Source organism: Alligator sinensis, unplaced genomic scaffold (genome assembly GCF_000455745.1).
Source record: "Alligator sinensis unplaced genomic scaffold, ASM45574v1 scaffold125_1, whole genome shotgun sequence".
Classification (NCBI taxonomy): Eukaryota; Metazoa; Chordata; order Crocodylia; family Alligatoridae; genus Alligator; species Alligator sinensis.
In genome coordinates this window covers 1674217-1688194 of record NW_005841893.1, presented here as the reverse complement: position 1 = coordinate 1688194, position 13978 = coordinate 1674217, and the positions used below count along the sequence as shown (strand labels likewise).

The following is a 13978-nucleotide window of genomic DNA, read 5'->3' as shown; positions in this document are numbered from 1 at the left end:
TCTTAAAAAGATCTTCCCAGAGCCACCCATCCTAGCCTTCAGACAAGCACTGAACCTCGCCAACCTAATCACCAGAAGCAAACTTCCTCAACCCCAGAACACACCAAAAGGATCCAGACCGTGCCATGACAAGAAATGCAAAACCTGCCCCCACATCTCCACCACCCCCACTATTACTACACCCCACAACAGAGCCATCAGCATCCCAGGATCTTACAGCTGCACCTCCAGGAATGTAGTATACCTCATCCAATGCACCAAATGCCCTGATGGAAGATATGTAGGAGAGACCAGACAACAACTGCGTACCAGAATGAATGCACACTGGAAATCCATCAAAGACAGAAATACCCAGTTACCGGTGGGGGCACATTTGTCACAGAAGGGCCACTCTCTCTCCAATCTCTCAGTCCTGATCCTCAAGGGAAATTTACACAACACATCCCAGAGACGAGCCTATGAGCTCCATTTCATCAACCTGCTGGATACTAGAGATCAGGGACTAAACATAGACATTGGATTTTTGATACATTATAATCTGCCTGGCAACTGACTCCCCAGCCCAGCCCCTGGCTTCTTTACTTTTCATTCCATCCAGGAAGAGCACACACCAACTGCTGCAGCTTCCTGAGCCTGACGAAGGGTTTTTGAAGCCGAAAGCTTGCTTAATAACTATTCTCCAACCATTTGGGTTGGTCTAATAAAAGATATCAAATTCACCCAAGGAACCTTGTCTGTTGTCTGAGAGGGAATTATTACTTTAGTGTCGAATTAGTATTTTAAACCTCACAATACAAATACACATATTTCCATAACTGTATTTATAGCATAGAATATTATAGTCTAGCAGTCAGCACAGTACCTGTAGTCAGGGCATATAACATACTCCCTATAAATATATCCCATACTCCCCATAAATATATCCATATGCATTTTGTTTGCCAATACTTTAGCATGATCCAGTGCTAGTCCCTGGGATTTCTTTGGACTTATCGGTTAAAAAGAATGACATAATTTGTCCACTGGTATTAAGAATTTGTCATTCGTAATTACTTGTGGTTTTCTGATTAAATCTATGGAACTAGAAACAGTATTTAAACACCAGCAATTCACACACAGACTTCACATGAGCAAGCTGATTTCTTGGCTATTGCACTGTTCAGCTGATCACTGTGCAAAGGAAAGGTAATGCAATTATTATAGTATAATTTTGGAAGAACTGAAATAATTATGAGACTATAATTGTATGGTAGAGATATATAAATAGGAGTGTAAAACAAACAGAAGGCATTTTAAAATGAAAGAAGCATATTATAATTCCAACAGAGTCAACAGAATAACTCAAAATAACTTCAGCGGGCATTAAAGAAAAAGAGATAAGGATAGCAAAATTTTAAATGTATCAGAAGGAAGAGGGGAACAATAGCATGGGAAATAAATTGCAGAAGATCTCTCATTAAAATATAAGTTTTTTCTAAAACACAGGTGAAACAGCAGGTGAAGAATGTTTGACAAAATTACAGGGCTTCACAACCTGTGTATGAGACCTTCATGCCCTGGTAGTCAGAGAGGAGTAAAAGAGGGCCTGCCATCCCATAACTGAAATATAAATATCCAGTTCAGCTGACAAGTTTAGGCAAGCTCATCAATGGTAAGAGAGATTTAATTTGACTATGAGCACCTGCCTAGTTATGTTAGCTAAAGTTTACACAAAAAAAAGACTAGTTAATTTGAGGGCCTCAATTTTTGGGTGCCAAACTTCAGAAACTTTTAAGAGCCCACCCTTTGAAAACAAGGACTTTTTAGGTAAAAGGCCAAAGGTAAAAGGCCAAAGTTTGTGGTGTCCAAAAGTTACTTTTGAAAAACATAGATCTAGTTCTTATTCTTATTTCCAGTGTTTAAAGTATTGAAGGAGTTGTGCCCGTTATTTGCCATACACAAGACATCTCTGTTCCTCACAAAGCAGATGAAGTAGATCTGTGTATCACCCATTCATGTGTAACAAGGGACTCAAGAAAAGAAAGCAGTTGGCATGTTGACATTTGGGGCATATTGAAATGTATTGGAAGGTGGTATTTATATAAAGCTCCATTATTCAGGAAAGGTTAAAAAAGAAGCCAATTAAACTATAGAGGGGGAATAAATCTAGATTTGGGGCCAATTGTCTGAAATAGTGACATTTGATTAACTAATATGGAGTTGTTTGAAGGAATTACTGCTACAATACTGAGGGAAATTCAGAGGATACAGAATATGTGGTTGGGGAAGGTTTCAGAAAGCACTGGATCAGACCTTACATCTGAATTTACATGCTGATCCTGAAGGGGCTATGTGCCACCAGGAAGGGATTCTGTGGGCAAGTCCACACACATGCATGTGCACTTTGCAGCACCTCAAAGGCTTTAGAGGTACCACAAAATGCACCCTGTGCATGTGCTTTGGTTTTCTGCACTGCATATTTGCAGCGTGGAGACAAATTTAGATACTGGAAAATCCTGTTATAAAAGAAAAGGCGTTAAAAAAAAGTGGTACAGCATATGAGGCAGCAGTTATGTGTCACACAAAACTGGAGCCTGGCTGGCCAGAGTCACGCTGTAATTGCAGGCCAGGCTCCACATGCCAAGATCACTGCTGCTATAGCTCTGGGAGGCCCCCAGGACCCCAGGTAAGGCTGCTGAGGCCAGCCCAGGAATGGGCCCCTGCCTCCCCTACCTCATCTGGGGCAATTTGCCCTGCACTAGAACATGCTTGCAGTGGCATTCCGCAGGGACAACTAGCAGCAGCACAAATACATGCTTCTGCTAGTTGTTCCTGGGGAAATGCATTTTAATGCAGTTTAATTAGTGGTCTGGACAGGATCTAAGTTACCTCTATAGTTAAATGCATTGTAATAATATTTAACTTTTACATAGCTCCTTGCACTTTTAAATCACAGAGCATTTCACACAGGTAAGCATGTGTTAGCTTCACTCTAGAGATGGGTAAACTCTAGGACAGAGATTAAGTGACTTGCCCAAGGTTATATAGGAAATCACAGAGGGTGGAATCAAGCTACAGGAGTGCATAAATAAAACCACTGCCTGGCTCCCCTCTCTGGTGCCCTGCTCACAGCACTATCATTATATACCTTTATTATATCCCTCTCCTTTCTCCAAAACTAAAAAGTAAAAACTGTTAGCTTCCCATCTTTGTTTTCATAGGGTTCTTCACCAAAATGAAACTTCTGTTCTTCTCCTGTGTTCTGAGTATTGCCATTGCTGTCCCAGTACCTGTAAGTACTGAACAAAATACTGAATAAACACTGGAACTAACAAGTTGCTACTTATTATTGACAGACCTTCTTAAAATAATTTGTCTGAATAATACAAAGTAAAAATTGGCATATTCTGTTATTCCTGTTCCCTCTTCTGTTTCTAGATAACAAGCAAATAGAGCAGTATACACCTGTAATTAATCCCCATTGTAGCAGGACACTAAGGTGCCTGCTACTGAGAGAGCCCGGAAGACTCCTCAAGTGCTGGTTGCCAGGGCAACAGGAGGCAGCAAATGACCCACACCTGCCAGTGGTCAGCTGGCTATAAGGGACAAGGCCTGGCTGTTATGGGGAGGGAGCTGAGGTTAGAGGCAGTTCTCTGCCGGCATCTGAGGGAGAGGGAGAGGGAGAGGGAGAGGGAGAGGGAGAGGCTGACTGACTGCTGGAGCAATCATGCGAGGAGAAGCCTGACTGCAGGTACCGCTAGCAGAGTAAAGGGTAGCAGCTCCAAGATGTCTGAGCAATGTCGTGGCAGCCAGGTGGCTTATGTTTAAGTTGTAGCCAAGAGGCTCGAGTTTATGTTGCAGTTTGTTTAACATTGGTGGTTTGGGTGAGGCTATAAGGGGATGGAAGAGGCCTCATAGGGGACTCACAGTAGAGTGAGGACCCCAGTGAGGGCACAGAGTTCGGTGGTGCAGAGCCTGGTGAGAGGGCAGCCCTGCAGAGGGAAGAGCCTGGTGAGGGTGCGGAGAGCCCCAGAAGAGGGGCAGCATTATGGAGAAGCCCCGGTGAGGGGGTGGAGGGCCCCAGTAAGCAGGGCAGCATTTCGGACCCCAGGAGAGGGGCAGCATTATGGAGAAGCCCCGGTGAGGGTGTGGAGAGCCCCAGTGAGAAGGGCAGCATTATGGAGAAGCCCCGGTGAGAAGGGTGGCGTACAGGGAATGCCCGCAAGGCTTAGATACGCAGGACACCCGGAGCAGGAGAACTGTGGCCAAGTGGAGGAGAGGTAGCCTCCCTATAAAAACACATATCAAAGTCATGGTGGGTGAGAATAGGAGGGTGCAAGTCCGAAGCTTGGCACAGTAGAGGAGGTGGCAAGGGCTATCACGGCTACCCTGCTGCCCCTTCTGTTACACCCATGTAAGTCGTCAGCAGCGTTTGAACCTTATATAAATTATACGTGTTACAAGGAAGTTTTCTCTCTCTCTCTCTCTCTCTCTCTATATATATATATATATATATATATACACACACACACACACACACACACGCACACAAGGGTGAATTCCATGGAAGAATGATAAATTACTTTTTAGAAATGTTGCTCATTTGTTAGAGAATATCTAGGAACGTAAAACAGGAAGAAGCCACCCAGATCATAGTCTAGCCCCTTGCAATCCCAGGCAACCAAGTAGTAAAAGTTGGTCCAAAATATTCCTAGACAGCATTGACGCCCGTCCCTCCTGTCATCACAACTATAGAAGACTCCACGGCAAACTTAGGAAGCACCATACAAAAAAAAGTGTATATAACTACTCTGCAATGTGTGCGACTTTAATTAAATCTACATGGATGCACTTCATGAAGCTTTTTATTAACTGGATGAAAGGTGCTCTATACAAATGTCAGACATCATGATATTTCCTTTGGTTTTCCACAGCTGGATGACAGTGATGGAAGTTCTAGTAGAGAGGTAAACCTTCTGCTTATTGTTAATGTTCAGAATTGAATGTCTTAGTTTTAAAATAGATTCAGACATTTTGTTACTGATACTTTTTTATTTCCATAGTGGCTGTCATATCGATTCCCATTTTATCCACGGGTACCTCAGTTTCTTCCACCATCCCCTCCGATTCCGCCTATGCCACTTCCGCAGCCTCCACCATCCCCTCTGGTAATGTAACCTTAGATGAAGATGAATGTGAAAAACAGCTGCTAGCTAACTTCCAAGAATAAAAAAACAATTGGTTTCCAATCATTATACTGCATAATATGAGAGCCCTGTCTGATTGTCATGTTACGAACAAGGTATTAATTGAGAGGCCCCTCTGTTATTCCAGACACAGCGCTTTTTGATAACTTGACAATAAATCTCACATTATTATGCTCTATTTTTGTGAAATCTTTGCATTTTGCAAAAACAAGACCAGATGTCCTGTAAAATTCTTGACAGCTAAAATACTGGGGCAGATTCTGATTTGATAAATAGACCTATCTACTTAGTGGACATATCTATACATGTGACTAATATGCACAAATAAACTCTGGGGCTTATTGCTCTGGAATTTTTTTTCTTATGCAGCAATGCATGTGTAAACACTGTCCCAGCTGGTTGGGGCATGGGGTGCTTCAGCACTAGGTCAAGCCAGCAGGCAGGCCCACACTGAGGCAACCTAAGCCCCGCAGTCACTTGGCAGCACATGGAGACAAGGGGAGCAGCTGCTGAGGCCCAGGAGCAGCTGGCTAGGGCATACAGTGCCTCAGCACAGGACTAGCAGCCCCTGCACTGAGCACCCCTGTGCCCCATTAGCTGTACCTGTCTCCATGTGCTGCCACAGCTAGCTGAGGCAAAATCTACACATGCACTGCTGTGCATGAAAAAACTGTGCAGCAGGATAGTACTTGTATTTTACCTACCCTGCCATGGAGTTTATTAGTTTCATGCACCTTAAGAGGGGTTCACAAGTAGATGCCAAGATGTTTACTGAGCAGTTAATTAGTCAACTGCAAAATAAACAACTCATGTGGATGTGCCAAGCGTTACTCTGTTACACCGAGATGTAAACAGTATAGGAGTTTCTTCTGAAAAGTTTGCAGTAACTGTAGCACTCATTCCACTAGATGGCACTGCTGATTCAAAGAAGTCAGCACAAGATCAGTGGCTCACATATGGAACTTAAATCCTCCTTTCCCCCCTCACCCTAGTACCTGGTCCTATGCCAAAATCCAAGATATTTGCCAAAATGCTTAGACTAGAGACTCTTGCTTCCAGACGACCACTTCCCTTATGATAAGGAATGTAAACAAATTAAAGAATACAAAATACTCAGATGTTACAGTTATGGGGTAGAGGTATATAGATGTAGACATATTATTCCATGTTATCATATCTGGTTGAACCATTAATGTAATAGTAACGTAACTGAGTTATCATTATTGGGGGAAGGATGACTTTGAGTTTCCTGACTTCTCACTTGCAGTCAATAACTACAGTAATGTATATTTCCTTATTTTTATTTTGGTTTGTTTTTAAGCCTCTCACTAAAATGAAGAGGCTCACACTGACAGAAAAACACTGCAAGATTAATATTTATATGGATTTCAGTAATATGAAAGATAATCACCTATAATGTGTTTTACTTTTAGCTCTGCAACTGTACCTAAAGCAAAAAAAAATTAAGCATGCATCACATATTTGTGGAAACACTTTAGGAAATATCTTTTTTTTTTTTTTTTTTTTTTTCCCCCCCTCCCCCCACAGTTTTCTAACTATTTGTATATTCCACCATCTCCGGTAAGTTTTTTCTCTACACCATATTCCTTCCATGTATAGTGTCTTTTACTCTAAGAGGATTGTGAATGCTCCTATTGTACACTTACACAGGCAATGCTTAGGTCACAGGTGAATTCTGTAACCTTTTTGTCTCCATGATATACAATCATGATAAAGATACAGCCTAATTGTACATGGTGAAGGGAAAAAACTTATTTAACTTTGCTGTTTCCCTTTTTTCCTTGTATCAAGGACTTCCTGGTATCAAGGGTTTAACAAGCCTGCCTCCCCCATTGTAAAAAAAATAAGTATGTATTAAATCTCAAGGGGCGTGTCCAGATGAGCGCGCACATGCAATTTGCAGAGTCTCAAAACTGTGAGGCACCACAAACTGCACGTGATGCATGTGCAACCATCCGCTGCGCTGCAAATTAGCAGCACGGTACCAAAATTTGATACTGGGAACACCTGATACTTAAAAAAAAAAAAAAAAAAAAAAAAAAAGGCAGCACGGCACATGTTCAAGGAGCATGCACAAGAGCAACTGGAGGTTGGGTCCTCCAAGGAGATGCTCTAGCTGCCAACCAGAGTGTCTCCACTGCTTTAGGTGTGCCTCGGCTACTCCAGTGCACTGGAAACCAGGAGAAGTAGGGAAACAGCAGTTTCCCCAAAACAAAGTATTTTGCCCTGCAGCAAACCCCATGTGCAGGGGCATGCACAAAGCAGTGACACAAATTTGTGTCACTATATGTGCTACAGCAAATGCACACCCCTACATATGGAAGCACCCAAAGGGATCAGATTGCTGCATTTGTCTGACTCCCCACAGAACACACAAGGTCATTCATAAAAGTTACATGCAAGAAAGCTGAATTAAGTTTGCCTGGGAAATATTAATTTAACTTTGCAACTTAAATGAACTTTCAACCTAGAATTTTTTTTTTTTATATAAAATATAAAGTTACACACTATAACCATGCTTATAATTTTATACAAAAGTGCTACTTTTTGTATTATCTTTCTTTCTTTAATGCTTCACTATGCCCTGTGTATATATATTGTCTCTTCAGAGTCAATGCAGTTTAGATATATTGTATATTTGTTATGGTATGCTCCAATCATGCAATGGGATTTATGACCACCCAGGGGATAGGTAAAAAAAAGAGTCTTCACGTATGGCACCAACTGAAGAGTTGGATCCAGTGGTTGCATGTATGAAGAGAACAGATACTGAATTAGAATTGACTGACTTTTTTTAAAATTTGTCTCTTTCCTAGGGCTTCCCTTTTCCTTTTAATCTGACAGGACTGGTAAATTCAATCTGATTTATGTATTACAACAATCATACCCTTCTCTCTTTCTTTCTCTGAAGCTTTCAAAGGGTTGCTTGTGCTTCATCTGCCTTTCTACACCTCCATTGCTAAAATGTGCCACAGTATGCAGTTGGTAGCGTCAGAAATAAAAATGTAGTTTTCTTAGTGCCAGAGAAGAAGAGGTGACACAGTAATGCCAGTTTCAGTGACCAAGTATATTACATCAAAATACTGACAGTGGAATTTTAATCCAGGGTCTGCTTCTAATATGAAAGTAAGAATTCTGCTCTGAAACACTGGCAAATATCCTGTTGTTATGAGAACTTGGATCACCAAGATCAGCAGCATCAGGGCCTTAATTTAATTTAGTTTTAAAAGCAGAAGGGGGAAAAAAAAAGTGAAAATGAAGGGAAGAGGGACTGAACTCATTTATTCATAAAAGCAATAAAAATATTTTGGGGGAAAAAAAGCTAGCGGGACCTTACATTTCAAATGTAGCATTTCTCAAGTACCAGATACATCCATTAAAGAACTGAAATGCTTTCAAGTTAGATGTAATCAGCATGGAATCCAGAAAACTGTGGTAGGCAGTTTAGGTTCCTTATATAGTGCAGTGGAAGAGTCGGAAACCTCAGAACAGAATCCAAAACTCCTAGCCAATAGGAAATGGCCACGCATTCAAGAATTTAGGCACCTGAGGCAGGGCAGCAGGCAGGCTCACCAGTGTGTCTCTCTCTCTCTCTTTTTTTTTAACATGCAGCTGCTGAAGAAGTAGATGTTGTAGTGGTGGTACCCACCTTATACATTAAGTTACAGCAGTCATCCAGGAAGTGGGAAGACCTGGGATTAAAACTTCCTCACCCTCCAGGGTTTCAAACCCACATCTCTCACCTCTCACAAGTGCCTAATCACTGGGTCACTCTATATGGAAAGGAGGCACTAAAAGCCCCTCAGTTTCCCCATCTCTTTTTAAAGAGAAAGTAGCTTCAACTGCAATTTGAGAGAGAGCCAATCCTGTTGGGATTTCTTAGGCATGCTCTGAAAATTCCTACTGATTGGAGGTAGGTAGCTCCCAGATCTTAGCAGGGCCTGAACATGAGACAGGTTTTGAGCTGCTTAGAATGCCATAGTTCTCACATGGGCAAAAGGAAAAGGCATGGGCATCTAGGGAACTTTTAAGTTTAAACATGGAGGTGTTTAGTGAGTGTAAGTACCTCTGGCTTTAGGTGGCAGCTTAGCCAGGGGTCTTTTGGATCATAATTTTGGACTTTGCTGCCTCAAATCCATTTGTCTTGTGCTTTGATTGGTGAAGACTTTTATGGGTCTTTGTCTTACATTTTCAGTCTTCTTACACATTTGGTAGCCATGACCATTAGTATACTGGTTATTTGTGGTCTAATTCTGCAGCAGTGAATCGTAGAAGCTCTGCAATTGTGCTATCACTGGTGTGCATTCAAGCATGTAGTGAACACAAAACAAAGGTTTTGAAGAATCTGGGTTTGACCTTTCTATTTACCCTCTCTGACAATATAAAAACAAAAAGATATTCAATTAATTCAAAAGGCTTTATGTCTTTTTAAAAAAGAGTTTTAGAATCTACTAGGGAAACTTGATTTATAGAATTGCTATTAACTATTTTCCACCCCCCTCCTTTTTTCAGGTTGTACCATTTCCATTTCCCTTTCCTCCTGGTCCTTCCTTTCCGGTAAGGCCATTCATATAAATTACAGTTGATTCTGTACATTATACTATAACCAGGGTTATTTGTGCAAGAAAGGGCCCCTATAGATGTACCATCCCTCTGTACCCCTTATATGTAGTCCCTGTAATGCTCCTCTTGCTCATTGATCTTTGCCAGCATTAGTTAGCATGTCAGGAGAAAACCAAAAAATCAAAAGCGGTTAGAAAGCCCTCAGTGCTTACTGTTCTTTATTTTCTAATTAAGACTACTCTGTATTAGATGCTCTGTATTAGAACTACTTTATTAGATGCTTTAAATATTTTAAAAACATATAAAGGAAAAAATATCAAACAATTATTTTAAAGTTTAATTTGAAAACACTTATTGAATAAAGTTACGGACATGCTTAAATGACTATGAAACTGAATAATTTAATGGCTACTTCTGCACTACAAAAAAAAAAGTTGGTTGCAAACTTCTGTTAAATAATTCATGTCAAAACTGTACCATGTACAAAAGTTAGTTTTAAACATGCTATCAGCATGAAGTGGAAAGCCTGGGATGAACTATGGCCACCTATCACCTTAAAACTATAGCTGTCTTGTTTGTACTACAATTTTAGCACATGTTAATTAACATGTTAAAAATACATTTCTTTTTCCTAGAAAAGGAACAGGTTCAAGTGGGATAAAAATCAGGAAAATGACCTTGCATACAACATGATGCCAAATGAAAAAATGGAAATCTAACAGGGTACACCTACATGTGCAATTAGAATGTAGCAATAAACTCTGGCACAATTTGCATTGGGGCTTATTGCTCCCAGGCGCAGCGCTTATATGTGCGTCCAGGAGCACAGCACATTCAGCCAAGGCGGAGCAGCCCTGGCTGGCAGGGGGTGCAAGAGTCAGCCTGCCAGCCCAGATCTGTTCTCTACCCCAGCTCATTGTGCTGTAGAGGGGTTGGCTGGGGCATGAGTGCTACAGTGAAGGGTTAGCTGGCAAGCAGCCCCCTCACTGTAGCACACTTGTCAATCAGCCAGTCACTGTCTACATATGCATTTCAGCACATGTAACTACTCCACTGTAGGATAGTACTTGTCCCAGACAGTACTATCCTACAGCTGAGTTAATTAATTTACTGAACCCTAACACTGGTGCACATGGAGATGGTGATGCTTTACTGCAGAGATAATTAGTCAGCTCCATAGAAAAGCACATGTGTAAACATGCCCACAGTGTGTTTGCAGGATTAGGGTCATGCAGAATTTTAGATCTATAAACCACTATAGAAACAGTAGATAATCAGCCCTCAACACCTACAAGGCAGACTACTGTTTGTATTCCTAGGTTTGAAAAAGGGAAATGGAGCAATACATTGATTTGCCCAAGGCCATGCAGCAACTCGGCATCAGAAGCCAGATTATAAACCACGAGTTCCTGGCATGCAGTCCTGTATTTTAAATACAGAACATTAGGTGGCAGAAGTTGACTAAGTCCTCCTTACTCAGGGACACATCACTTTAGATTGTAGGCTTAACTGCAGTTCTGAAAACAATTAATTTAAAATATTAAACGCTGGACTATTAAATCAGGTACTGAAAAGTCAGTGTCACTGGATACATTTTGGAAAACCCTATAGAATGCAGTCCCTCAATCATGACTGTATAGCTTAATATGGAAAGAAAGAAAAAGGGGTATAACTTGAGCATATCACTCAACATGTAGAATGTGGTACATTAAACAAGTTAAACTTATTTTCCATATTAAATGAAGTACACGAGGTTAAAAGTGTATTGAACTTCTTCTCTATAGGTAGAAACTAAATCTTTAATAAAATACTTTTAAAGTTCACATATGTTTTCTATTGTTAGTGATGAGTGTTTACTTTTTCAGTTTGTCCTGGACTGTACAATTAATAAATAATCCTTTCTAATCTATTCGAATTTCAGATTCCCATGCAAACAAGGCTGATGTACATGGGTTTCAAAGAAATTTTTATATTCTCCTTGTATTTAGTTAACGTTTAATTTATTTCGAGCCTATAATTTTGGAACAACTTTTGGGTCTGACAAATCAACCAACTTATTGTAAATGTCTCTCTCTCTCTTTTTTCCCCCCACCCCTCCCACTACAGGGTTTCCCAGTTGGGGTAAGTCCATGTTTTGTATGTACAGCTGTGATTGTATAGCTGTTCTTATACAACAGATACAGGACTTACTTTGGTTTTATAGAAAGGATCATTTCCCATATTTTTAAATATAGTTAAGTAAAAGTAAATCACAGAAATTCTCCACTCTTTCAGTGGAAGTTAAATCTCAAAAAAAGGGGTATGGGAAGGGCAGACTTACTTATAGGCAGGAAAAGCATTAATTCATTCCAATTATACAGGCATATACCAAAACTTTTCCAATATTATATTCTGTGGAATAAATACTAGACTTCATTTAGAATTATGAATTTACCACACTGCAGGTAATGTGGATAGCTTTACAAAAATAACCCCAACAACCACAATCACAACCTCAAAACACTAAGTTTGGCCTAACTGGTATACCAAGTTTCACAGTTGGTGTTTAATATCTGTGTAACAGTATTTCCTAGAAGCCTAATCACATATCAGGACTTTAAAAGGCATACAGTGTCTAGTAGACTATAGAGAGAGCCTGGCTCTTGATAAAGTTATTGTATAAACAAAAAGGAGGCCCCAGCCTAATCGGAAAACTTCCTGTAAAACAAATGGCAAATGCATTCACTAAAGTCTATTTAACAGTATGAAGAGTGTATCAGTAATTTTAAGATTAGTAAAAAGTGCCATTTTTGATTAAAGAAATATTTGTCACTTTCTTTGATAGAAATAATATGCTGGCTACAGAACTGGTGTACTTTTCCCCTTGGTAAGTACTGTACCTTCTGAGTCGGCTTATAATCATCCCTATTTATGTTGGTTTTAGAATTTAATGCATATTCTGAAATATTTATCTTATAAAAAGCCATGCTGTTTCCATTATTCTAATATCATAAAAGCCTAAGTCTCTCTGTCTGTCTGTTGGTAATGCTTTATTCATGCTCGGATTGGCTGACTGAAACGGTCGATCAGAGTGCTCCAAGTGTGGGGGAGCACCACCATGATTCTGAAGCTGTGCCAAAGACTGGACAGAAGTGGGGGAGCCAAGGCCAGAAGCGCTAGCCTTGGCTACCCCACGCTGCTTCCTGCAAGCAGTGCTGAGGACTGGATGGGGAGTGAGGGAGCTGAGGCCAGCAGCACTGGCTTCAGTTCCCCCACCCCACTCCCTGCAAAGAGGGAGAACAGCGGCAGCATGGGACGTTAGGTGGCGGCACTCGATCCCAACCCCGGTCACTCTTTATGGCAATATAAATAGCTTTATTCAGATTGTCTGAACAGATACTAGTATTGCACTGTGCTCTCATATGAAGTACCTTCTCATGTTGTGTGTAGTATCTTTGTGAGCTATGTAGCTGTCTGCCAGACACAAGTTATGCTCTTGCTCAAACACGAACGTAATTTACAATAGTTTACCACATGGCAAGGGGTAGGACTTCACATTATGAGTCTTGTACCATGTATATAATGATAAACTACAGTTGCAGCAGCTGTTCAGGCTTACCTGAGATTCTAATTCAGTTTTCCTACTCTGCAGATGATGTGGGAAGGTTTACAGATGTCTTTCATACAACTTAGTTCCTTCCAACTAGTTTGCAACTCTTTTTATAATCGTCTCTCACTCATCTTTAACATCATTGTGTACTGGAGATTCTGGAGATAAAAGCATCAAATTCCTTCAGTTCATGAACACATGTATCTAAAATTTGTCTTCTTCACATTGTAAAATTCTACTTTTCCAAACCTTACATTCAGCAACTTTTTAATTTACAATAAAAACTGAACATTGACTTTAACATCTCTCATTCCAATTCACTTTGTTTAAATGATTGATCTTAAAAACTATCCCAAACTGACACCTACCATGGTGAGAAATGTTCAAAGTAATTACAAAGTGTTTTTTGTAAGCTTAAAGGACTAAGAGCCACAAATTCTGTCTTTAGAGTCCTTAAAATAAATAAATAAATAAAATAAAATGTAGAGGTTTTGTCTCTTGTTTTGTTTTTGTTTTGTTTTTCTTCTTGAAGAAGGTCAGCCACTTTCACTTCCTCATAGTCCTTGGACTTTTTAACACCATTTCTGCAGCACTATTGATCAGCATACTTAACACTTAA

General features: G+C 40.3%; 1 protein-coding gene across 1 annotated transcript; it reads left to right on the top strand.

Moving 5' to 3' along the window:
• Nucleotides 1-1633: 1633 nt before the first annotated feature.
• LOC106721858 (U1 small nuclear ribonucleoprotein C-like) lies at nt 1634-13978 on the top strand. Its single transcript, XM_025197233.1, has 8 exons — nt 1634-1651; nt 3201-3271; nt 4914-4946; nt 5043-5147; nt 8024-8056; nt 9720-9764; nt 11877-11891; nt 13892-13978. The coding sequence occupies exons 2-8, from the start codon at nt 3215-3217 to the stop codon at nt 13976-13978; spliced, it is 375 nt and encodes a 124-aa protein (XP_025053018.1). The 5' UTR covers nt 1634-1651; nt 3201-3214.

Coding starts and splice junctions, on each gene's coding strand:
- LOC106721858 (XM_025197233.1), top strand. CDS start 3,215: ATGAAACTTCTGTTCTTCTCCTGTGTTCTGAGTATTGCCATTGCTGTC. Junction 3,272..4,913: donor CCATTGCTGTCCCAGTACCT/GTAAGTACTGAA, acceptor GGTTTTCCACAG/CTGGATGACAGTGATGGAAG. Junction 4,947..5,042: donor ATGGAAGTTCTAGTAGAGAG/GTAAACCTTCTG, acceptor TTATTTCCATAG/TGGCTGTCATATCGATTCCC.